The sequence below is a fragment of the Poecilia reticulata genome, chromosome 8 (genome assembly GCF_904066995.2).
Source record: "Poecilia reticulata chromosome 8, P_reticulata-male-v2, whole genome shotgun sequence".
Classification (NCBI taxonomy): Eukaryota; Metazoa; Chordata; class Actinopteri; order Cyprinodontiformes; family Poeciliidae; genus Poecilia; species Poecilia reticulata.
The window spans coordinates 6,811,539-6,837,101 of record NC_088837.1 but is presented as its reverse complement, the minus strand read 5'-3'; the positions used below and the strand labels follow the sequence as shown (position 1 = coordinate 6,837,101).

The 25,563-nt window shown below is 40.7% G+C and overlaps 3 protein-coding genes across 10 annotated transcripts in view; 1 reads left to right on the top strand and 2 right to left on the bottom strand.

Annotated features, from left to right (window-relative positions):
• kdelr3 (KDEL endoplasmic reticulum protein retention receptor 3) overlaps nucleotides 1-19,125 on the top strand; it is a 28,442-nt gene extending 9,317 nt beyond the window's left edge. For 5 of the 7 annotated variants that reach the window (XM_081609737.1, XM_081609736.1, XM_081609739.1 and 2 more), the window contains 5 exons: nucleotides 3,607-3,690; nucleotides 16,323-16,423; nucleotides 17,443-17,601; nucleotides 17,702-17,954; nucleotides 18,056-19,125. In XM_081609737.1, the coding sequence (XP_081465863.1) occupies nucleotides 3,607-3,690; nucleotides 16,323-16,423; nucleotides 17,443-17,601; nucleotides 17,702-17,954; nucleotides 18,056-18,099 (641 nt within the window). In that variant the 3' untranslated portion in view covers nucleotides 18,100-19,125. Of the gene's footprint in view, nucleotides 1-88; nucleotides 869-3,606; nucleotides 3,691-11,892; nucleotides 15,951-16,322; nucleotides 16,424-17,442; nucleotides 17,602-17,701; nucleotides 17,955-18,055 lie in introns of those variants that run through there. The other 2 variants (XM_081609740.1, XM_008415527.3) reach the window with 2 other exon arrangements.
• Nucleotides 5,976-11,936, bottom strand: kcnj4 (potassium inwardly rectifying channel subfamily J member 4). Its single transcript, XM_008415534.3, has 3 exons — nucleotides 11,834-11,936; nucleotides 9,060-9,198; nucleotides 5,976-7,594 (listed from the first exon to the last, which is right to left on the bottom strand). The coding sequence occupies exons 2-3, from the start codon at nucleotides 9,089-9,091 to the stop codon at nucleotides 5,980-5,982; spliced, it is 1,647 nt and encodes a 548-aa protein (XP_008413756.2). The 5' UTR covers nucleotides 9,092-9,198; nucleotides 11,834-11,936; the 3' UTR covers nucleotides 5,976-5,979.
• LOC103468438 (GTPase IMAP family member 7) lies at nucleotides 18,773-22,340 on the bottom strand. Of its 2 annotated transcripts, XM_008415529.3 has the most exons (3): nucleotides 22,213-22,340; nucleotides 21,931-22,071; nucleotides 18,773-20,164 (listed from the first exon to the last, which is right to left on the bottom strand). In XM_008415529.3, exons 2-3 carry the CDS (start codon nucleotides 21,959-21,961, stop codon nucleotides 19,149-19,151), a joined length of 1,047 nt encoding a protein of 348 aa, XP_008413751.2. In that variant the 5' UTR covers nucleotides 21,962-22,071; nucleotides 22,213-22,340; the 3' UTR covers nucleotides 18,773-19,148. The 2 variants fall into 2 exon arrangements, with proteins under 2 accessions (XP_008413751.2, XP_008413750.2); XM_008415528.3 differs by lacking the exon at nucleotides 22,213-22,340 and having other exon boundaries at nucleotides 21,931-22,085.
• Nucleotides 22,341-25,563: the final 3,223 nt, after the last annotated feature.

Below are 25,563 nucleotides of genomic sequence, written 5' to 3'. Positions count from 1 at the left end.
ATGGCTAATATAGCAAGTTTTGAGTAAAGAAAAAAAAATTCAAGAAGATATAAAATCACAGAATGCTTCAAGAGCCAGCAGTGGGTAAAAAAACAAAAGAAATCATTGTGAGTTGTTCACGAGTTCTTTAGCTTTTGACTATCATGCTGTTCAAAAACCACTGTCCACCGCGGTATGAATAGTGGGGAAAAAGATGTGAGAACAGGAAGCAGCTACCGAAGAGGTCAGCCAGTAACAGAGAAAGCAGTGGGGCATCAGCGCCTCGGGGGAAAGATGGAGAGGAGAAAGGTGAATTGAAGGAGTGTAAATTCCACGAGAGGGATGGAAAATACCAGGACTTGACGGATTCTCACTGGCACAGACAGAAACACGCACATCCCATAATTAGCATGCTAGCAGGCAGTTAAACGTCTCGCACAAAGGCTCATTGTCGGGCTCCCGTTGCTCACATTGGAGACAATGCACAATAGGAGTCAGCAGGAGCCCCCAAATCACCCTAATAACCGACGTGGTCCAGATCGGCCTCTCGTAATTTACCCTTCCGCTGATGGCACTCCTTCACTCACTTACTGACTCACTAATAAAAAGCGAATAGCCTTGAGGCCCGAGGTTGCTGAGCTGCTGGCCCCTCTATCCTCATGTTCGTCCACCAGAATAAGAAAATCCTTCGCTGGTTGTTTGGGAGTTTATAGACCAAATAGGACTAACAGTTCTGATGGGAACATCCTGAGAATGACTGACAAAAGATAAGGAACGCTTAATTAAAGAAACACGAGGACTGGATCTTCATGACGGCTCAGAGCAAAGCTTTCTTCGTCAGAAGATTCAGAGGTTGAGCTTTCAGAGCCGACAGACATTATTTCTTGTGGTAAAGATTGTATTTTATTACAGGAACATAATCTCATAGTGAAAATGTTAAGGAGGATGTATGTTGGAATCCATGTCGGCATGGCAACACAGTATGCGAAAATTTTAAAGGGGCAGTATTATGTATTTTCTAGGCATAGTGCCATTTTAAATAGCACAATGAAGTAATTATGTGACCTTCAGTTGTTATAAAAATACTACATAACAATATATATATACCAAATATGACTTAAAAGAAATTTGATTTTGTAATTTAACATCTTGAAATCGGGCCTCTGTCTCTTTAAAACTCCTGCTCTTTTTGAAACTCCGCCTTCAGGAAGCCACCACAACATGTCTCCTTTAACATTTTTTTACCAGCTCAGAAGAAGCTAGTATAATGAGCTCAGCAGATGCGCAGTTCCTCCAGGCGGTTGCTAATTGCTGCTGGCTAGTCTGAAGGAGCAGAGTGGGGGAGTCGCGTTGGAGGAGGAAGCTCAGCTTGGAAGGCGGCGCTAAGTCCACCACAGGAGCTACCTGAATGGTTGCCACGGAGATTCAAAGATTTCTCAAACATGCATGAAAGCATCAAAGTAACACTCCAGGAATGTTTTAGATGAGGGGATAACATTCTAACACAAAAAAGCTAAAAAAAAATAAAAAATACTTCCCCTTTAAGTCTCAGTACCTACGCAGATATGTTTTTTTTTTTTTTGGTTCTCTATTTTTTAGTAAATTTGCTAAAATGTCTAAAACATTTTTCCACATTGTCAAAATTGGTTATTTGTGAAGAAATTCTACTCAAGTTTTCTCAAAATTTGAGCAATTCTAATTAATTTAATTCTGTTAAATGAATCAGAATTAATTTTATAGAACACAAATAAAGTCTTCACTGTAATTTTACGTGTTTCCAGCAGGGAGCACTGTCTGAACATAAACAGAAAACATGGTCTGACCGGTTGAAACAGACTAAGAGTAAATGAGGATAAAATAAATGAAGAGGAGGGGAAAAAACATGTAATTCTGTATTTTTACCCAAGAGTTGAATTAGCTCTAAATATCAGTAACGTCTTATATGTTCATAAAGAGAAAATCTCAGTTCTAACTATACATGAGTACAAACTTGTCTCATGGGGTAAAAAATTATACTGAAATCAGGAACAAAGCAGATTTCTTTACTCCCATGACAATGTCCCACAGTGTCGCCTCAGTGGTTTAAAGGGTTTGAGTTTCTCTATGTTTTGGTGAAGCGGTAGCAAAATTAATCCATGTTACCAATTGCGGTCAATGCAAAGGAAGGGGAGCTGTTGAAAGTTTAGTCTGCAATACTTTTTAAATGAAAAGTGTGTAAAAACCCAGTTTTTCATGATTTATACTATTTTTCTCCAACGGGTTTTGAATTTCTGTTCGTGTTTTTTTTTTTTTAGTGTTAAAACGACCACAGGGACATCTAGTGGCTGGAGTTGGATATAGCATAAATATCTTAGCCAAACTTTTTGTAAAAAGAACGAAGCGATAGGATAACGTAGACATTTATTAACAACGTCAAAGGTGAACAAGGAAAATTAAAGTGCTCTGTATTTCAGGTGTTCCTAAAATAAATTAATAAAATACGTTTTTCTTTCAGTTGTGCTCCATGCTCTCTGCAAGAAGAGACTGAAAATGAAATAACAGGAGTAACGAAAGAATCTGCTTGGTTTACGGTTCGGGAAGAACCTGGTACCATTGTGCACATGTCAAGTAATACAGCTCAAAACAGCATACATTTTTCTCTTTTTCTAGACCGAGTTCATCTTATGGAAGCACAAAGTTAAACATAAAATCAAGTTGTGAATATCATCAGAAGTAGCTCTGATTTATGGGATATGGCTCAGTGCTCAGGGCGCCACCATAAGAGGGTGATACAAGCGGTGAGGGGAAAAAAATAAACCTGTTTCTTCTTTTGCTTGTCCAGTCAATGAAGAATGTAACAATGTAAGAAAAATATGGATGATAACATAAATAAATACAGGCGTACAGACGGATAAATTTTGATCTGTCATTTATAAAAAAGAAAAAAACCTTTTGACTGGCAGTGTGCCATTGAAGGATAAATGTTTCTGCTTCTGCTTAAAGTTTTTTCTTGTATTTTTACATTTAAACTTCAGCTATTTTATAAAAAATATATTCTATTAAGATCTTTTACTCAGATTTGGGTGTTGATACTTTCCTTCAATCAATACAAGGACATATAATTGCTATAAAGAAAAGGAAATAAATGTGGTTAAACTTTTGAAAAGGATTCAAATCAGTTCTTTGAGATTACAATTTACAGTCTGTCTCTTGTAAAGCGGCAATGCTACATTTGCTTGCTGCACGTGTGAACAAAAACTTGATCATTTAAAGCAACGTTTTTGCCTTTAAAGCAGAAAAAAGTCTCACATGGAAAGTGAAAGTAATTTGAATCTTAGGACAACCACAGTGATTGAACGCAGTTTTTGGGTATAGTACATTTTCAGGGAATTGTTTACAAATCAGCATACATTCTAACGAATTTGCCTGGTAAAGTGAAGAGATGTCAACAAATGATATTTTCTAGAGAAAGAAAAAGTTAGGACACCCCGTCTTTTTGTAGCTACCTTGACAAGCTACTTAGTCCACAGCATTTTAATAATCTCAGTGTCTGGTTTTTGACTTTCTGCTGTCTTGACTCTTTTCGTTAAGGTTCATTTTTGGTCATTTTTATGCCACTCTTCTGTTTTTCCGTTCGTGTTTTCACAGATGTTCCTGTTGCACGGTGGAAGTCCTGGTGGATTCTGCATGACCCCCAAACCATGACTCTTCCACCTCCGTGCTTCACAGTTGGTGTGAAGTTTCTACATCTGGTTAACGTCCGCTGCTTGTGTTCAAATAGTTCATTTCACACTCATCTACTCATAGAACATTATTCCAACAGTTCTTTCATGTAGGGTGTCCTAATTTTTTTTTTTCCCCACGTAACTGCTGGCCTTTACAGGCTTCCGTACAAATGGGAAAACTCAATTTCAGATATTTTTGTAGTTTAATGAGCTGCTTGGTAAAGACATCCTGAAATGATTAAAATGTCAAATTGAACTTCTTTCATGTTTTGTTTTTCTTTTCCAACTTTCTTTTAATTATTTCTTTTTTTTTCATAATTTTGTTCTTGTTTACATTTTCAAATGCAAACCAGCTTTCTTGCTTTTTTGTTACGTATATGTATATGAATGGCTTCTGATCCTTAACAAACAATCGTTTATACACAAAGTCCCTAAAATCAGATTTAGATCACATATAGCATCCAAACCTCTCATCATCCTGTCCCTTTAAGAGGAGTTGTCATCCTGTAATATCATCTATTATACAGTCATTGCACCAACTCAGACCGAAGCACTTCCCATGACATTCAGTTACTCTTGAATTAATCCTCTCTGTGCAAATCCAGCGACATGCTGAACATGTCCGATGACTGTACCAGCAGCCTTCAACCCTTTTGTTTCCTGTTCGGGCCTCGCGGCGACCTTTCACCCCGCCTGCCGTCACAGACACCAAGTACACTTAAACTGCCCTGTTCTCTACATTACTTGCATATGGGATCAGAGGCACTCCTCCGCCTTTCCCCTCCAAACTCCAGACGTTTGGCAAACAGCAACAGTACAGATTCAACTTAAAGCCACTTCCCTCATCGCACTTTCGCTAGAAACAAAGCTGGAAAAGCACAACTAAATATGCAACCAAGCAAATAATCAACCAAAAAAAAAAACTCCTACTTTGATTATTTTCAATTGTAGCAAATCAATCTGTTTTCGTCTTCATATAATCTGAAATCTAATTTACATTTTATTTTACATAAAAGTCAATTTAACCACTGAACATTTGAAATGCAGGGTCTTTTGCGAAAATTCAAAACAGGCAATAAAAAAGCTGTGTTAGATGTGAAGTTTGTTCACTTGTTTTTGTGTGGGGCACCGTGGAGTAGCTAGCAGCAGTCATTAGCTTCCCTGCACTAGACAGCAGTCAGAGGAGTTTGTAGGATCAGGCATAAACAGCAATAGTTTGTGCACATACAAAATATTACAAAGATAATTTTAATGCTTTACAAGGTAAATCTAATAATAATTCCTACCTGAAGCTAACTACTATTAGCAATACAAGCAATGACAAACACTGGAGCAAAGCGTTCAACAGCAGAATATGTACAGCGCTAAGAATGGTAAATGACTTATGGAGAAAAAATTGCAAGAGTGACAAAAGAGAAAATTGACTTTTTACTACTGCAATAATTGCTTTGTGAGAAACGCATGGCAGCCATTATGGATGTTGAGGTCTGGGTTGGCAGATGTGAGGCTAAATGGATAATCAGTTTTGCAAATTTGCAAGAAAGTTTTAAAAACAAAACTGAAGAATATCTAAGTATTATATCCTTCTGAGCTGGTGTGTCATTTTAATGCAGCATTGCTTCAGTTGGCTAATATCTAAGTTGCTGTTAGCTTGACTCTAACAGGAGAATATCTGAGGTCCTCAGATCGCTCTGACTGCTGCGCCAGGTTAAATTGTGACTGGTCGTAATTATTCCACACAACTCCACTGAAGAACAACCTGAACTGCTGATTTAAGAAATGCAAATAAACCCATCTGCTTAAATGGCTAAGTTGCTTCAGGGATGTAGTCAGAACTGCCCCCTGAAATTGTAAGCTTTTCAGTACAATGCAGAGAAATTTTAACTAAATCAGTTGCTTTCTTCTAAAATCTTTTAGTTGCATTTCAAATAAAGTATTTTATACAAAGGTAACTTTGAAACACACACACATTCTAAAGTATACTTTAAATTCTTGGTCTTAACATGCTTGTGCTTTCATTTGGTGATGAACTCAGTTAAATTCATCAGAGATATTTTGTCCACATGCTGAATCAGTCTCCTTGATCATTATGGCCCTCCAAGCATTGCAGTCTTGGAAAAACTATACTGCTGAAATTTTAACACAATATGTGAAAAGACAATAACAATAAATTTAAAAAAAAGAAAAGAAAGAAAGAAAGCACTGGAAAGGCAAAATGAGCTTCAGCTTTTGTTCTTGCTGATGTAAGCTGAACAGACATCCAACTTTCTGGACAAATAACCCAAGCTCCCACTCTTTAGGCCTCTTGCTCACTCTTATAGCTGACTGGATCGAGAGGAATCGCAGTCTGTAGGATGTCAAACTCCATCTGGTTATTGTCCATGTCCAGAACACACATGACATTGTGACTGCCTGAGGTTATGGTTGCTGTGTCATGAAACATGCTTTGAAAGTCAACAGAAGTCCTCCTCTCCTCTGCCCTGTCCTTCCCTACCATCTGTGTGGAGTCAAATATGTCTTCCTCTTCCTCCTCCGCACAGCTCAGCGCGACCTCGTTCTCGTAGCAGAAGGCGGTCAGAGACCGCGGGATCAAATCTTGCGTAGACCTATGTGCTGATGCCGGAGATGCAGTGGAGGACTCTCGGCTTGCCGCTTCATCGAGCTCTTTTGCGCTGAGATGGGGCGTTGATGTGACCTCGTAGGTATTGTGGAATCGCGCGTAGTCTACCTTGTAGCGGTCCCGGTCCTCGTAGATCACCGGCTCAAACCTGTGACCCCAGAAGATTTCTCTTGCGAGGTAAGAACTACGGAACTGTGTGGTCATGGCTGTGGCCTCCACCATCCCCTCCAAGATCACAACGATCTCAAAGTCGTCTGCTTCCAGATCAGCTCGGCTCACGGTGTATAAGGGGCTATCCTTGTCTATCTCATGGACTATGACCAGTGGAGACACTAAAAACAGCCTGTCTGTGCCTTCATCATAGCCCACGTTGAGGTCCATCTGTTCCAAAGGGATGAACTCGCCCTCAGCTGTGACATATGATCGTATGAGCTGCGCACGGACATGAGCTTCCACGATGTGGCTCCTCCGCAGGTTGCCCACCCGCCACATCAGACACAGTTTGCCATCGCGAAGAGCAATGACAGCGTTTTTGGAGAACATCAGGGTCTGGTTCCTCTTCTTTGGCCGTGCCATCTTCGCCATGATGGTGCCAATCATGAAGGAGTCAATGATGCAACCAACAATGGACTGTATAACCACTGTCAACACAGCCAGAGGACACTCCTCTGTAACACAGCGCCAGCCGTAGCCAATAGTAGTCTGGGTCTCCATGGAGAAGAGGAGCGCCCCAACAAAGCCCTGAACGTGCAGTATGCAGGGCATCCTTTGTGTCTGCCCACCGACTGCGTGCCCAGAGGAGGCTCCATACATTCCTGCCACCAGCACATTAGATTTCTGATTATTGGGCTCATCAAAGTCCCCGTGTGCAAAAGCGACACTGTAAAAGATTACACCAAAGATCAGCCATGAGATCAGGAAGCTGGTGCAGAATATAAGCAGTAGGTATCTCCAGTGGATGTCCACGCAAGTGGTGAAGATGTCGGCGAGGTAGCGCTGACTCTTGTCTTCCATGTTTGTGAACACCACGTTGCATTGGCCATTCTTCTTCACAAAACGGCTCCGGACTTGGCTGGAGCCCCTTGTCAGGACCTTCCCGTTGTAGTTGCTCATGCCTCTTTTTCCACTGGAGCCGGGCACCACGGTGGAGGCTCCGGGCCTCCTTCTGCTGTCCTCTCTTTCCGCGTCACTCTGCTCCTTCACGTTGGCAGAACTGTGACCGTTGTAGAGTGCAAGGCTGGAAATCTTCTGCAGCTCCTCCTCCGGTATGATGTCTGACACAATGCTGTACCTGTCAAAGGGTGGGATTAATATTAAATATTTTATATGTATGTAGGTAAAATATAATAATAATGTTCTATTGAGGAACGATTACGAAATTAAAGTACACTCAAGCATCAGCATGAATGTCACTTTCTTTTGGGGCCTTTGAGGATTCGTTTGAGTCTTTCTTTTGTTGAGGTCAAGAAACCATTTGAAAGAATAAAAAATCGGGAGTTTGAATTTATTTTTTATTTTTTATTTTTTCGATCAAACATATGCTCTTAAATAAGTCACACACTTGAAAATGAATGGCCCAAATTTATCATTTAAAAACTCAAAATTAGTAGGACATTCATTCCCATGGTGAGGGTGCGTAAATATTTCATCCACATCGTATGTTACAGATTAATTCATTAACACATTACACTTATCCTGACATTTGTTGAAAACAAAATAATATCACGAAAGAGATGAAAGAACATTATGAAGATATTTTTGGTGCAAAAGTATTAGTGCTTCGTAACTGTGAAGTTCAAGTCGCAGAGAAAGATCCTACAAAAGAGCGGTGGCACTTCTTTAAAAGTACAAGTACAAAATGTCTTCATAGGACAATGTACTGACATTGTAGTCAGCAGAAAATAATCTGTACACCGGACACCACAAAGAACTAAAGATCAAGGCAAACACTTATCTTTGGGATCCCCGATTACGTTTTAGGAAACAGAGAATCTCATAGCAACATGCATGGAAACACACCACATGTAACTCAGTCAAATCTCTCAGTTAGACACAATCCACTAAAATTTGCCAAATTACTGTTCCACAGAGTGGCTCATCCAAAGTAACCTGTCTCTCCCGGAGGATTACCTGCTGGGAAGGTGAGTTCAGTTTAGCGATCTGAGACGGATTGCTGTCATGAGATTACGGGATTAGATTTGAATCAGTGTCAGTCTGACAACCTATTTCGTCAGTGACACATGTTTATGTCACTTCCATATGTAGGTAAATGGCAAAACTCCCAGCTGATCATCCATTTACCCACTGACACATAATCGATATGGTTGGGGAAATACTCCATTAGCGAAGTCAGCGATTACTCGGTTGGCTCACCCATACAAAACCCAGAGACAGAAGACGTAAATAATCAGAACCTCGTGGGTATAGAACATTTTAGACCCGGTTATGCTGAACTTTCTGTGTTAACATGGTGAATCCGTTTCAGCTGAGTAACTGTTGTAGATCTCTGCCTGCCTACATGCAGAATAATTTAGGGTGGCCTTGGCCTTTCTGAAGATCCTCTTGCTGTAAATACCCCTGAGCTGGGGCTGACTCACCCGGCCAAGCCATATTAACAAGCCCTCTATATTCTCACAGTACGATGTGAGACAACCACAGCTGCAGTAGGAAGGTTTATAACAACTAAAAACAACCTACAGTCAGTCAGACAAAGCCTGAAGGTGGAGGTTGTTTCTACCCATATGGAGGCTACACACCTGTTAGACCTACTTCCCATGGCACCTGTCATTGCTGTGAATGGGCCGCGGTGGGACGACAGACCACGCTGTGTCCCCAGACTTTAGGTCTCCATGGCTGATGAGGTGCATCTGAAGAACCACCAAAGAGTTTAGGAACCTAAACAAAAGCAAAATGTGAATGAGATTCAGAATTAGAATATCTGCAATGTAGGTTGATAAAAAAAACCAGCCCCTTGTTCTACACTTTGCTTTCTACAGAGGATCTGGACGGTTGGTTATTAGGAAACGTTTGCTTCGTCTGTTGAAGTTTGAAACTTTACTCAATCGCTAACATTTGTCCGTGTCATATGTAACGGTCCCGCTTGACACTATGAAGCTAAAGATGTAAACAATCATCAACATCAACATAAAAGACCCAAGCCAAACAAAATGGCTGTTAATGTTATCAATATTTGAAAGAATGGCCAACGAGGAATGAAAGGCTTCAATTAATTCCTACACTGCCACTGCTAAAACTACGATAGACTGCAACACTAAAACAGCGCAGAAAAACGCCATCATCGTTCACAACGTCTCCTTCTGTTTTCTGATTGGCCTGGTTGAAATTCTACAATAGGAATCCACTTCAATGGGAGAAAACCCAGATGGAGATGAGAATCATGTGGAATTGTGTAGGAATTTCTATGTGACTGCAACTAGCAGTCGCATGATTGCTAGTTGCAATCATGTGAATTTTAACTTTCCGCTTAAAGATACATGGACGAAATATCTTAAATTGCTACATTTTACACAACTGTGAAATTCCAAATCGTGACTTTTTGTCGTCTGCCTTTCTCTAGAATGTTAAGTTTCATTAACTGAACTTGTTGGGTTTGATTTTAACTGGTGTGTGTTCCATCCATCCATCCATCCATCCATCCATCCATCCATCCATCCATCCATCCATCCATCCATCCATCCATCCATCCATCCATCCATCCATCCATCCATCCATCCATCCATCCATCCATCCATCCATCACTCCCTCCCCACTTCTCCTTGCAGGCTTGCCGGGGTATTTCAATCAGTGAACTAAAATCTGGATTTAGATTTCATTTTGATCCAATCATGTAAAATATATCAGGACTCTGTGAACTCCTTTGACCTTCTCTTCTGCATAAACAGAGTGAAGACAGGATTATCTCGTCACAGTGCCTCGCTCTGGGGGACGTCTCATTGTGGTTTACTAAATGTTGAACATTTAACGTTCCTCTATGAAGTTCAGATCAGTTTTGCATTTAGATGCAAATTAAGCTTAAAAAAAAACATATATATATATATATATATTTAAACTGGGATTTGTTGTGACAAGCCAACACACAAAATGGTCCATAATGTTGTAATGAAAAGAAAAGGATCGAAGGATCGTTTTCATTTTTCTAACACGCATAAATTTGAATGAACCCTTTCTAGAACCATCTTTTGCTGTGGATACAGAAACAAGCCTTTAAGGAATTACTCTATCAGCTTCTAAAGGTTGACATTTTTAATCATGTGCTTAAGTGGCTGAATCAAAGTCCAGGCCTCGGTCCAATCAAAAATCCGGGACAAGGCCTAAAAAGTTGATATCAATAAACATTATTCATTCAATCTGAACTTTTGTAAAGAAAAATTTGCACAAAAAAAAAAAAAAAGAATTCCTTAAAGACCTTAAAGATGGAGAACTTCTCACCAGTGCAGAAGTTTTTCAGCTAAATATCCTGTTTTGGTTTCTCAAAAACACAAAAGTACTTGGTGGCAGAAGTGGAAGTCTGCTGTCAAAAGATAAAAAAGAAAGAGAAAAAAAGCATGACTCGCACAGCGTGGACAGCAGAGTTTTATGCCCCGGCGGGGGCATTGCTGCCAAATGGCATTTAGAGAAGCAATTATGCAAAGTAGTCTTTATGCAGGTCATTAAAAGGAGGAAATGAAGTCACTGTCTTGGAAAAGGTTTGAATTATTACCTGACACATTCAGTGGCGAGTTATGAAACAAAGGTTTCCTGAGTGGCTTTAAATAGAAAATTACCTTTGCGTTTGTGTCGCTAAGATTGATTTTATTAAATTTAGTCGAACTCAGAAAGATTGGCACATTATTAGTGTCATGTTTCCTGTTTTATTTGGCACAGTGGCCAGCAGCAGCTCAGACACATTAATTGTATGATCATAATTATGCAAATAGGTTATCTTGAAAATTATCATAAATACACAGATATTTTTCCAGGACAGAAAAACTTACTTAGGAAACAACACCTGTTTAGTTTTAGCTTTTTCTTTTAGGACAACAAACTTTCCTCCTCTTGAATTTTTATCCCTGTTTTTTGGGAACAGTGAAAGGGGTAAAAACCCTTTTGGAATAAAGATGTAAAATCAACTCAACTAAGTTAATTTTTTGTATTTTAGACCATTAAAGCTTTGCATTAAAATCTTCTCATTTATATAATTTTGATCACTTCTGCTTGATAAACATTACTAAATTCGACCACATTTTATCTCATAATAATGACATTGATTTCTTTCTTTCTTTTTTTTCTTTTTTTTAATAATAAGACTGATATTTCCCCCCCCTCCTTTCTTTTCTGAAGGTGGCAGAGGCACCGGCTTGATTCTGAACAAAAACCAGGCACACCAACGTTGTCGGCTTCTGTTTGTGCTCATAAAATGTGAACAATTTGCTGAAATGCAAACATCTAAAGTAAAACACATGTTCCCTCATGTGCACACCTTCTGAGTATCAAAAAAAAAAGATGTGAACTGATCAAAATCTCTACTCACCCTGCAGTTCAGTCGTTGTTGTATTGCTCGGATGTGTTTGATCCTCCTTGTTCAGGCTTTCACTTTTTTTAACCCCGCGTTCACTTTTCAGGCCGATGCTCCCATGTTCTTCCTTTTTTTTTTTTTTTTTTTAGCAATTTTCCTTTATTCCTCCAGTTTTTTTTCCTCTTAGTTTCACATTTGTTGCATATCTCTTATTTCATCCCAGTTGCGGTTGTCTTTTTAATCCTTTACTGTCTGTCCTCCTCTTCCTCCACTGATTGTAATCCTGTCTATACTCTACTGTGCTGTGTGAACTCAGAACAGACTGAAAGTGCTGCGTCAATCAGTCCTCTGCAGGGCATGACGGGAGGAGGAGACGATCAGGAGCTTCCTCCCTGTCTGAGCATCAATGTTACCTACTGGCAAATATAATAATATTACATTTTTCAAATATTAACATTTTTCTAATGATAGTGTCACTCATAATGTCTTTTTTATGATTACATGTTTCGTAGAAAAAAATCAGTATTTAATACAGGCGAGCGTTGTCTGTAAATATTCACTGAACATTCAAAGGTGACATTGAGATGCAAAGCAACGTAAGTGAACAGCATTTGTTAATGCTCCCAGGTTGCTGATCGACTCAATGATCAATGGTTGTTTTTTTTTTTCAGAAGCAGTAGAAATCCAAACAGAAGTATGGAAACATGCAAAATGTGAACAGAGCAGCGGATCAGAGGCACCAGAGCACAGAAAATGTGATCAACAATCAGAAAGAACTGAAAATAATCTATGCGAGTTTACAGAACTCTGCAGAGTCTCCGGTGTGCCAAACCAAAAGTCCAGCGTGCAGCGGCTGAGTGAATGTGGTCCGGACTCTGTGGTCATGGTTTGAGAGACGCTGTAGAAGGACAGAAGACCTGCTGTGTGATCCAGGTACACCCCGACTCTGGAGGATATCGGCCCTGAGATGAAGGTTGGGACGTTGTCGTGCACGAAGCTAGATCTGCAACAATTTATAGCCCAGGATTTGTCATTACCTCCAAATTTACTGTCATCCTTTCTTCCTGCTTTGCTGATATTCTTGTATACGACTGCTACAAACACTCTCTCTCCCCACTCCACCTCCCAGTAACAGTGTCCAGTCAGACTCTCCCTACTCAGGACCTGCCACCAGTAAGTGAATCTGTCTGGGTGACTAGAATACGATTGGTGCCAAGTCGTCACCGTCGCCTTCCTGTTCCCCTCTGATAATCTCAGCTGTGTGTTTGCTGTGTTTGGATCCAATGGGATTTCACGTGAATATTTCAAGAACCCAGCTCGGCTCTTTGGTTCTGGTTGTGGTTCTGACAGTAGAACATCCACCTCAGTGACCGTCAGTGAGTCTCTCAGGACGTCCTGTAGTTTGTCTCTGAGCTCTCACACAGCCGCTGTCACGTCCTCAAAGTGTCTCAGAGGATGGATGTTGATGCTGGATGAGTGTGTCGACTCACTGGGTTCTGGCAGTGAGGGGTAGTTGAGGAGAAACTGGTTGTGATCCTGTGTGTGTGAGAGCTGCTCCAGCTTAGCGTCTTTCCTCTTCAGCTCAGTGATCTCCTGCTCCAGCTTCTCCTGAACGTCTTTGACTCGACTCACTTGAGTTTCCTGCTGGGATCTGATCTGCTGCTTCACCTCAGAGCTTCTTTTCTGGAGGAGACGGATCAGCTGGGGGAAGATCTTCTCGCTGTCCTCCGCTGTTTTATCAGCGGAGCGATTGATGGCCTCCACCTCCCATTGAAGCAGCTTCACATCTTCCTCCCTGCTCTGGATCATCTGCTGGATTTTGCCTCGTCTCTGCGGAGTGCAGAAATCACAGGCCACATCTTCGGGTCCAGCATAGCAGGGATCAGCTTGGAGTCCAATCTTCTTCAGCTGCTCCACCAAAGCTGCTAGCATGGTGTTCTCCTTTAGCACAAGCCTCTGGGTGAAGGTCATCTTGCACTGTGGACAGTGGTAGCTTTTCTCCTTCTCACCATCATCCCAGAAGTTTTTAATACAGTTCATACAGTAGCTGTCTCCACAGGAAGTAGTCACCGGATCCTTCAGAAGATCCAGACAGATGGAAGAGGAAAAGGTCTCTCGGTCCAGCTGATGCTGCTCCATTTCTCCTCTCGGTTACAGCGACTGTGTGAGTTTCACTCCTTGGAAACAGAAACAGGTTTGTTCTCTGACCTACGAATCGCAGAAGACCTGGTGTGATTTCTGCCGAGAGGCTGCAGCCAATCATATTTCACCCTCAGCTGATGCAGGTACAACCCGCCTTTGAGGTGAGTTTGAAAACAAGAAAAAGAGGGAGGGATTTCACACTTTGATTCCAGGAAGAGAAAATCTCTTAAACAGCTTAACCATCAGCACAGCAGTTTTCTTTCTAAAACAACCGAGTCATCAAACTCAGCTGTCTAAAGTGTAATCTGTCCACAGTGTCAGATAATGAAATCGAAGATTCATTGCTGCTCATTTATATATTGTTTCTTTCCCTAAGCATAAAATACATTTCATTTTCAAACTCTAAATACAAAAAACTGATAGAAACATACTCTAGATTGACAGATGTAATTGTAGTGAAATGGTTCTAGAAAGTGTTTAACAGGGGAGATTTTTTTTCCTAATCTGAACTTTGTGTTTGCTCTTGATGGGGGAAGTGTCACAGCCAGCTTAAAAAGTCTACATTTTTAACCTGCACTAAACCAACTAACTATCTTTTTCTGCAAAAACATAAATATGACGAACCGACGTGCCCACATTCCATCATGTGAGGAAAACACCACCAGTCAGGCATCCTCACCCTGCTGTGTGTATGTATAAATAGCTTCTAATCAGGTCTTGGTGTCAGATTAGTTCCAATAACCTTTTGCTCAGCTCATTTATTATGGCAGCCTTTACATGGGTCAGCTCTGTCTGGGATTTCTATACATATATATATATATATATATGTGGGGGTGGGAGGAGGAAACCAAGTCACCATACCCACCATTAGGTGCTATATCAGTGATGAGTAAGTGATGCCAGAACTAAAACCTGTTGAAACCGGTTTTTTTTTTATTACTGTTAAAAATGTCCCTAAAAATATATAAAAAGTATTTTAGAAATTTGTTTATGGATGGACAGACATATTCAATAAATTTGAATATTCTTGAAAAGTCCGTTCATTTCCGGAACTTTATTAAGTGAAACGCGTGACACACAAATGGATTTTTGAACATCTTCATTTCTGTTCATTATGAAAATATGACATTTAAAATGAGAATACATCAGACCAAAAAAAAAACACTACCTGTTTAAAGTTTGTTATTTTCAAAAATTTACTTTTAATCTGACGAACGAGACGTATAGTCTAATTTATTGAATAAGAGATGTTTTTGTCCTTGTATTTTCCTGGTAGCTTCTCGCCACCTGCTGCTTAATTAAGGATTTACAGGTTAAAAATGCCGTTTCTTCTAGATTGTCAAGTTCCACACAGTAAGAAAAAACAACACAGGAAATCCGTATAAAATTATGAGCTTTCAAAATAAAAGCTTACAATTTCATTGCACAAAACACACATAGAATTTAGCTTAAAATGACCACAAACGACAGCTTATATTTTTGTTTCTTTGAGTGAAACTCGTGAATGAGACGTTTTCTTCGCGATTTTACATGGGTTAAATCTGAACCAAGAGTAAACAATTTTATTTTGAAAGAGCAAACAGAAAACGACGTAACTGTCAGATTCTAATCGGGCTAGCTTGACAGCCACGTCACCTCCTCTTCTCAGCTTGCCTCTGGAACCATCATTGCTCTCTCATGCCAGGAGTCTGTTCTGGAAATTGCGGACATTTTTACCTGTTTACATACTCATATTTCAGACAAGCGGCCAACAGAGCCGTCTCACGTCAACTGCGAAGCTGCTAGCTTGTTTTTTCCTCTCTTAATCTGCTACGAGCTTATTTTCCCTTTGTGGGTCAACAACTCAGAAGTCAGTGTTGTGGGAGTTTGAAGGCCTGTGAGGACTTTAGGTGCAACAGCATGAACATCTTTCGGCTGGCAGGTGACGTGTCCCATTTGGTGGCTATTCTCATCCTGTTGATGAAGATATGGAGGTCCAAATCTTGTGCTGGTGAGCTACCTCAGAAATAACTGATTTCCTGCTGTATGACTGCACGGCGTCACTGTATGTATGTGTGTGTTTGTGTGTATTTGCAGTGTAAATGCTTCATTTCCTCATGGTTTGCATGGTCACCATAAAGCCTTCTGTAGCTATTAAAAATACTAATTTCATGGCTGCAGTTTGCACAGTTATGGCTACAGTTACGATTACTTGTATGTGTGTAAAGGCTACGTGGCAGTGTCAACAAACCACAGTGCTCCTCCTACTTTATCACGCTGGGGTTATCATTAAGCTCAATTACATCGACTGTTAATGCTAATAATTAGCATGAAGGTGCTATTATCCACTGCTGCTCATAATCAAGCTTTCTCTGTCTCGCAGGCATCTCTGGGAGGTCTCAGGTGCTCTTTGCACTTGTTTTTACCACCAGGTACCTTGACCTATTCACAGTCTACATTTCAGCCTACAACACAGTCATGAAGGTACGTTGGAGAGCTCACGCTGATTAACGGGCTTTCTTCCAAAGATTAGGTGTGTGTGTGGGCCTTTTGTAACTTCCCCTTTGTACACGACTACATTTGCAGGTTCATTTTCATAAATTAGAGTAACATGATGCATTACAAGCACTGTGATGATCTTCAAGCATTTATTTGTGTTCATTTCACAAAAACCTGAATGAGACCAATGAGAAAAAAATACGGAAAATAAAACGTTACGGTCTTCGCCGTCGCAGGGAAGAGTACCGTCCAGCAGACCCAACACAATGAGACTAAAGAGGTCTTTGCTATAAAAACTGGCTGTTTATAGTGTTGTTGTATCCAAGCATGTGAAACTAAGTGGATGGAAAAAAGAGTGTGACTGAAGTGTGCATAAGAAATGCGGATGACTGCAGCCTTGAGGGGTCTGTGAAGCAAAGTCCATATGTGTTACAAGAGTTACAGGCCACTCACATGTCTCCATCAACATGTCGATACAATGTCTAAAACATCAAACGGACGATTAAAGCCCAACATTTAGTTCTTCAGAAAATATTACTATGATTGCATTTCTCTGGCTGATCATTAAGTAGCCTGACCTGCTGATTCCGATTTTTGGCTGATGCTGATTTTATTTTGGTTTAAAAGGTTGCTAAATGTAACGACTGAGTTGGCAACAGTGGGGTGACTATTGTTACTGTCTCCTTTCGCTCTCGCGGCAGAGCGAAAGCAGACAGTGGCTCATTTTCAGACCTTTGTGGAGGTAGATAAGATCAATGGATAAGACCGGGTTCTCATGTAAGAATTGGCCAATTTCCCACAATTAGGGAACTGGCTGAATAAACGATTGACACACAGAGTTGAAATGGATGGTACTTGAATTATCAGCTACCACATATGTTAGCAGCTCAATGTGTTGAGCAGCTCTTTTCCGTAGCAGTGATGCAAAGCAGGCAGCTTTGTGCAAGCCAGCGAGTGATAAGTTGAAGGTCGTGTCTTTAATCAGTGTTCGACTCTGTTCTCAGGTGGTGTTTCTGGCTCTGTCCTACGCTACGGTGTATTTGATCTACATGCGCTTCAGGAACTCGTACGATTCAGAGAACGACACGTTCAGAGTGGAGTTCTTGCTGATTCCGGTGATCGGCCTGTCCTTCCTGGAGAACTACGCCTTCACTCCACTAGAGGTAAACGAACACGAGTCCGCAGATCCTGGAAACACTTTTTTTTTTTTACGTGATGAAGGTAGAAACGGACGCGTGTCCCTCTCCTCGATTCTTCCTCCAGATCTTGTGGACCTTCTCCATCTTCCTGGAGTCTGTCGCCATAATGCCCCAGCTCTTCATGATCACCAAGACGGGCGAGGCGGAGTCCATCACCACCCACTACCTGTTCTTCCTCGGCCTCTACAGGGCCCTGTACATCGCCAACTGGGTGTGGCGCTACCACACTGAGGGCTTCTATGACCAGATCGCCATTGTGTCCGGAGTTGTTCAGACCATCTTCTACTGCGACTTCTTTTACCTTTACGTCACAAAGGGTGAGGAAATCCGCACACCAAGTTCAATCGCCTATCTCCCAAGGTAAAGAAAAAAGAAAAAAAAAGAGTGCGTTCTCACAGTTTCTTGTCTCTTTTTGCAGTTCTCCGAGGAAGAGGGAAGATGAGCCTGCCGATGCCGGTTTAGGTTTCACGTCAGTGCCTGCCACAGCTCAGCGTTGCAGCAGAATCCTTATGCCTTTCCCTGTAGCTGTACTTTAGCAAAAGGGACTAAAGGTCTTATATTTGTAGACCAAAATTAAATAGATTTTTTTTTTGTTTTGTTTTGTTTGACTGGTACTTTAAGTCTGTGTTCGTGCGTAATCGTATAAGTGCGTGCGCGACAATGCGGCACGCATGTGTCATTCTGCTTTTTCCTGAGACGCAAATAGGACGCGAGACGTTCATTGCCGGTTCTCTACGGATTACAGCGAGGAGAGTGCGCTTTTTTTTTTTGTCCCAACATTTCCTTTTTCAGAAACTGCTTTTGACTCTGGAGCTCTTTGAAATAACCAGCCTGGTTTTTTTGTACTAACGGTTTTGAATGTTGAACACACGAAAACAAACTTGTAGGTTGTTTCAGCCGGTGTTTTGAGCACTCAGGTAGACCGTAGCTATAATCGTGAGAGGTTCCTAAACTAAACATCACCAAACGTCCAGTCCTACATGTGAAAACCCCAATGTTTTGTTTTCTCACAGATTGCATTCATAAGCACTCCCTGAATAACTTACTGTATTTGCTATTGCCAAGTTTGTTACGGTTATGGTATTTCTTGTTTACCTTGTCCTGTGTAATTGTTTTTTTTGTTGTTGTTGGGGGAGGGGGGGTAAAAAAAAGGGCTTAACATCATATTGTGTTATGAAAAGCCAAAGAAGCTGCAGTGTTTTACTTTAGCTAAACTTTCTCGTTTCTATTTTAATTTCAAAAGTGTTGGTCAATGAAATCAGAAATCCACTTTTTGGTTTTATTACACGAGGAATTCTCTTTGCTCAAAGATCTGGTCATGTTTTGTTTTCAGAAACATTCACACTACTTCCTGGTCTTAAAGTGCTCTTAAGACGTGGAGAGACTGAAAGTGTCTGATGTGATCAACAGAAAGCTGTTGAGTCTTCCTTTCAACACATTGCGTCTTTGTAGTAATAAAGATTGTCCATCTTGATTCAGAGACTCAAACCACCGTGTCGTCAGCGAGTCCGTCAGTGCAGCAGGGTTTTTTTGTGTTTCTGCAGTACCTTGCTGCCTTCTTTCACCGCTCCTTCCAGCACTTTCGCAGCGGATCTGATGGAGAGCGGCGACGCCGCCAGACCCATCGCCTTCTCCACCACCTTCGCCTTCTTCACTGGTTTGCTCCTGTCCTTTCCCATGATGCCTGCCCCCTCTGCAGCCCCTCTGCCCAGTGCAGTCAGCAGCTCGCACCAGAACAGCCTCTCGGCTCTCTTCTTGGCCTCCTCTTCCTCTCTCCTCTCTCTCTCCAAGTCTTTTACGTTCTCCTTTCCTTCGGTCTCCTTAAGAGACGCCTGAAGTTTGGGTCCTCTCTCCTCCAGTATCCTCTCCCACGCCTCCCTGATTGTACTCTCAGCCTCCTTGAAAGTCACGTTGCTGTAGCAGCTGCCTCGGTTGTTTGAAACAATCTCGTCAATCTTTTTAAGAAGGGTTAAGGCTTGCTCAGGGCACTCCGACGTCCCTTCTTGCCTGCTGTTGTCAAAGACGTGATACCCCCCATGGCAGCTGCTGACGAACCCGGACAGCTCCGGACTCTCGTCCAGGAAGGACTCGACCGATTTGCCTCGGAGCTGGTCCCCCCAGGTGAACAGGACCATGGCGAATCTGGATATCTCAGCCCCAAACATCACCTTGATCCACTCCAAGGTCTCTCTCTCCTCCTGGGTGTACCTCCCTAGCTGCAGGGTCACCAAAAACACATGGGGTCCTGGGGAGTACAAGCTAACGCTCTGGCCCACCTCGGCCATGACTTCCTGCGGGGACAGGTGTGTATGGAAGAACCCTGGGGTGTCGATTACCGAGACACTTCGACCACCTGCTGTCCCAGTCTGTCTCCTGCACCTTGTGGTGACAGAAGAGGGGGACAGCTCAACCCAGAAGGCCGGTCTACCCAGGATGGTGTTTCCTGCGGAGCTTCTGCCCGTCCCAGTCCTGCCCAGCAGTACAATCCTCAAGGGTTCAGTTTTTGATTCGAGAGATGGCTGGCTGCCTGAAAGAGAAGGAAACACACACGCTTTGTTGATACTTTCTTGCATAGGGTCCCCTGTCCTGCATAGCTATTATGCAGCAGCAGTAGGTTCTGCACTGCACAGTGATATGAGCTGCTGTGCAGAGCATCCAACCCCCCAAAGCTCTCGTGGAAGATAAGCAAGCAAAAATAATGTTGCAAAGAAGGAACTTATCCTTCACGGAGAGAGGATAGAATAAAGACAAGATAAAAACATGTTTTTTTCCTGGTAACGTAATGTTTATGAGAGATTTGTGGAGCTGCTAATAGAAACTCCATAGCGACCTGAAACGGTCCAGTTCAACAGCCGAACATTTTTGCTACAATGTTTGTATTTGAGTGAAACGGAGTTTAGATGAGTTGATTCTCGTGGCTGGTTTTGTGTATTTATGATGGTTCTTTGGCTTCAAAATGGTGAGTTTGATCATTATAACTACAACTTTTCAATGTTGTAATTTGGCATTGTCTAGCAAAATGTTTTTACATCACGCTACATGGCTGCTGCATTAATAAATCAAATGAGCTGCTGCATCTGTAGTTGGAGATATATTTTAGTTTGCTGCTGAGCATGATTATTTATATATCTAAAACTAATTTTAGTTTTACATCAATTTATAAGTTATGACTGCAGTTTTCTGGCTGATCCCTGGTTACCGATTTTTAAAAAGCCTTACCTGCCGATTTTGATTTTGGCCGATTCGAGTTTTTTTTCTCTGAAATGTCGCTAAATGTAGCCTGACTTGAACGTCAGGTCTGAACGTTCAGGTCCACCGGACCTGGTGGGCCGGTCAGTCAGTCAAACCTCTCACTGCAGAGCAGAAGAGGACAGAGGCTGATTTATAAACCTTTTCTGAGGTCGAGAAGATCGGTGGATATCGACTTCACATGTAAGTATCAGTCAATCACCAATCCCCCAAAGTTAAGGAAATTGGTGCCAATAAATGCATCCCATATTATACGTGCCTATAGAATATAATGTAAACATCACAGTCAGAGATGCAGTAAGTTTGGCAGGTTTTTGAACTATTTAATAATCTGTTTATTGCAACCAGTCCACATTGTTAGCAGAACAAGAGGGCCCCAAAGCCAAATTGAGTAAAAGCAAAAGTAAAAAAAACAAAATGACATATGTACATTACATATGTAATGTACATATGTCATTTTTAAATTACAAGCTTTTGTAATTTAAAAGGCTTGTGTAGAAAGTACTCAAGTATAAGTGCTTCTGGGTGGGAGGAAAAAACTGAGCTGACAATTTATTTCTGAGTATAAGCTGTAATGTCAATAGTGTTTTATAAAGTGTATTGAGGTTACATTTGTTGGAAATAGTTGTACACATTTTTTTTAAAATCAGACCAGCTGACTGAAAGACAACAATTAGAGTCCTGAAGCTAACATCTTAGTCCAATATGAAATGATGCATAATGATCAGGAATGCATCTCAGAACAGGAAAGGCTGATGTTGAAGTTGGGGAAGCTCATTTACTGAATTTCATGAAGCAATACTGAAAAATGTATTTTAATATTTATACCACATTACTTAAGCAGCAATATTTTTTCCCCCGTTTTAAGAATACATATGGGGAGGTAGGGGGATCACGTTTGAGACTGTTAAGGATTTAAAATCTGTATTAATTTTATGTTCCGTGAATAGATCCAACTGTAAGATGCCTGTCTGAACCACACTTCCAGTAGGACACAGCGAGGTTCTGCGGCTGCCCTGGTGCAGTGTGGAGGAGGACACTTACCTTCGTGTGACGCAGCATTTTCAGATGACATCCTGTCAGGAAAATGCGATGCAAAACCTTGACTGTGATTAGTATTCCTGAGCGGATGGTGAAGGAAAAACGACAGGTTGCCTGTTTTCTTGCTGTAACTCAGACGTCCTCCTGGATGCAAAAAAACAAAAACAAAAAAAAAGGTACAATTTTCATTAGCGTCAGAGCGCAGATGCAGCAACGGGGAGCGGATCTCCACACCGATTCACAATTTGAACTCAAAGAAAGTTATTGTATGCACGAAATACTTACCGATGGTGGAAAATGCTATAATAATTAAACAAAAGTCTTAAAGCGACGAAAAGCAATGCGATATTTAAAACAGTTTTGTAAAAATTGAAGACGGTTCGTAGTTCACTTTTGTGACCACTAGGAGGCACTGAACCCGTCGAGAAAGGACACCAACCATGTCTGTGGTCCCAAATAGTCACTTGACAAAGATTACTCACAAGACATTGATGATATAAGACAAATAACCCCAACTATGTCTAGTTGGAACCGCTTTTCCTCACACACCAACATTCCTCTTCCACACTAGGTCAACTTCAAATTACTGGAGATGCTCATATCTTTTATTATGCTTTCATTTGGAATCTGTGTATGAAATATCCCCTCGGAGTCGGACACATTGTTTGGTGAATATGACCCTCCTATTGAATATAAATGATCATTAAAATACCAGAAAACAAAAGTAACACTGCAAACCTGCAATGCCAAAACCTTACATATAAAATCCAAAGGAAATGCTTTTATTTGACTGAATTGAACACAGCTCAGACAAGCAACAGAGCTTTGTCCTGTGGTGAGCAAGGAATATTCAAGTCATGACTGCTACTGTTATTATTTTTACTTTTTGTACATTTGGCATAAAGATAGAGAACCGAAGTTGTGCTCATAGGTTTACATACACTGAAAAAAATATCATGGTTTCACCCAATAACACACTGATTTTTCTAGATTCATAACCACAGAGAAAGTTATATTAACAAAGGATCTGTGTTAGGAAGTAACTGAACTGTATAAAACAGAAAAGGGACATAAAAAGTAAAAAACGAGGCATTCAGTTGAAACTAATCCAAGGTCAGGCAGACCGACAAGTTATTTGACATGCCAAAAAACCCCAATACAAAACACAAATAACTTAGTCCGATGTAAAAAAAAAAAAAAAAAAAGGCTGCAGGGTTCAGTCGCCAGAAGAAAAGGTACTGCACCACTGCACCAAAACAGCCTGGGGGCAGAACCCGAAGCGAAAGCCAGAACTGGTGCTGCTGGTTCCATGAGGGTGCAACACATGGCATGAAATATGTTATGTAAACTTTTTTAATCAGGGTCACTTGGTTAGTTTCTGTTGTCCTAACCAGTGACGTGCGGTCAGGGGAGGCAGGTGAGGCAGAGAGCCTCAGCTGTCATCATGGAAAAATAATATATACCTAATATAAAATCATTTATATTGCTATTTTCACCCTGTGGTTTTGTACTATAAAGTATCTATTTTTTACTTAGCTTAACCAATTCTGATTAATTTTTCTTCAAAATCGCTGGATTTTCGCATTTTTCCATTCAAATACTCAGAAGCGCAGCCAGTCAGGCAGCAGTGAGCTGAGCCTGACCTGGGATTACGCAACCTCTCACTAACTGCACTGGCTGCCATTATATGACAGCATGTTCATCCTGTCTGTACGCCGGCAATAAAATGGCTAAGAAACATTTAATATATGGACTGATTTTCCATAATTTCGCTTATGTATATAATGTACAGTGTTTTTTGTCACCAACTGTGTGTGTATCGTGTTTTGTGTGCGGAGGAGCGATCAGAAACGGCAGAGAACAGACTCCAGGTGAGGCAGGCAGTTCTCTTGCCTCACCGCTGGGGGCGCTCATGTTCCCAGATATTGTGACTGCACAACTGCAGAGTAAGACGCAGTGAGCTAGCCATGGAGCTAGCCACACAGTAAATAAGTAAAGTTTTTAAATTGCATATCTTTTATTTTGGAAGGAAGTGGAAAACAAATATTTTGATTTAATCTTTTTAATTTGTTCTTTGTTAAAGTCCCTAAGGATATACTCTCTTTTAAGCACATCGGTGGCACAATAACTGGATAAACGGCTTCTTATAAACTTATTATTGCATTTTACATCACAAAAATCAACATTTTCAAACAAAAGAGTCCTTAAACGAGGACAAACCTTAGAATACAATAAATCTTTTCTGACCATGAATACAAGCTGACGAGGGAAGGCGTTGGCGATTTTTTTGTATTTTGCCTGGGATCAATATAATTGAAATTTATCACAAAACTCAGAATGCTGTAATATGTTACCATTTGCATCCAAAAAGTGAGGCAAATAAGTAAAGTACAGCGATATATTTGTTTACTTCTCTCTTCCGACGTCAACATGAAAGACTACATTTCTACACTTAAACAGTTTTCTAAAGTGGATTTTCAATTAAAGCAGGAGATAATAACTAAAGGAAGACCAAGACCGGAGCTGAAAGTTTTGCTTCGAGACAGTTTGATGATTCTCAAACGGAGTATGAAAGACATGCCGAGGATAAACTTGCCTTTGGATGAACTATTTTGTACAGAATTAGGGGTGCATGGATTTCATTGATACATAAAGGTAAGACAGCAATAAGATGTTTTTGTTTAGTTTTTTAATTAAATGTGCGTTTTGTGGGCTACAGTTAATGTTTAAATAATTCAGTAAAGTAGAAGCGGTAGCTAATCTACCACAGCAATTATTTGTTAATAAAACATTAAGCCGAAAACGTACTACAACAACAAACTAAATGTTCTGTTATGTGTGCAAAATTCTTGAATGTTTTTTGGTGCTAAATCCTAAAACATGAAGCGGCATTGTTGTCAGTTGCTATGGTAACGAGTCTTCGTAGCTTGGCGAATACAGATCACTTTGCTGTGGATCATAGCCAGTGGCGGAGCTAGACTTTTAAAGTTGGGGGGGGGCAAAGGGTGGGCAAAATTTAAAATGTGTGTGTGCACACACACACACACACATATATATATATATATATATATATATATATATACATTTTTTTTTTCTGAGAAATTGTTGCATTTTGAAGAACTTTTATGTATAACTCCAAGAGAGGCTCATTTAAATAACTTTTGGGTTTTTGTTTTTTTCTCAAAGCTGAGTTCACTGTCGGAGAGAAAACTATCAACAGATAGTTTAACAGAAAATGCGTAATTTTATTTCAATATGTTTTTTGTACCTTTTATGTCTTGCCCCTGGCTTTTTTTATTTATTTATTTATTTTTACCTCAGTTCTCTTGCTGTCGTTTGGGTGCAGGATTCATCTACCAAGGGAATTGTTATGTTAACTTTTCGACAAAATTTTTTTATTTTAATGTTGAAAATGGACTAACATAACTTTTATATTAGCTCAATTTAAGAGCTCAGGAAGTCGTCTGAGTAATGTCTGCTGTGATTGGTTTGTTGTAATTTCAAGCTGCCAATAGCCGTTGTTGTTGTAAGAGTACATGTTCAATGTTAGAGGAGCAGAAAGTTGACGAAGTAATCGCTGGAGACCGGGAGCGTGTAAATGAATAAAAGCAAGTTTCGTTAGTATTTAACCAGGAT

Coding starts and splice junctions, on each gene's coding strand:
- kcnj4 (XM_008415534.3), bottom strand. CDS start 9,091: ATGACAGGTGCCATGGGAAGTAGGTCTAACAG. Junction 7,595..9,059: donor ATGGGAAGTAGGTCTAACAG/GTGTGTAGCCTC, acceptor ACCCTTTGACAG/GTACAGCATTGTGTCAGACA.
- LOC103468438 (XM_008415529.3), bottom strand. CDS start 21,961: ATGTCATCTGAAAATGCTGCGTCACACGAAG. Junction 20,165..21,930: donor AAATGCTGCGTCACACGAAG/GTAAGTGTCCTC, acceptor CTTCTCTTTCAG/GCAGCCAGCCATCTCTCGAA.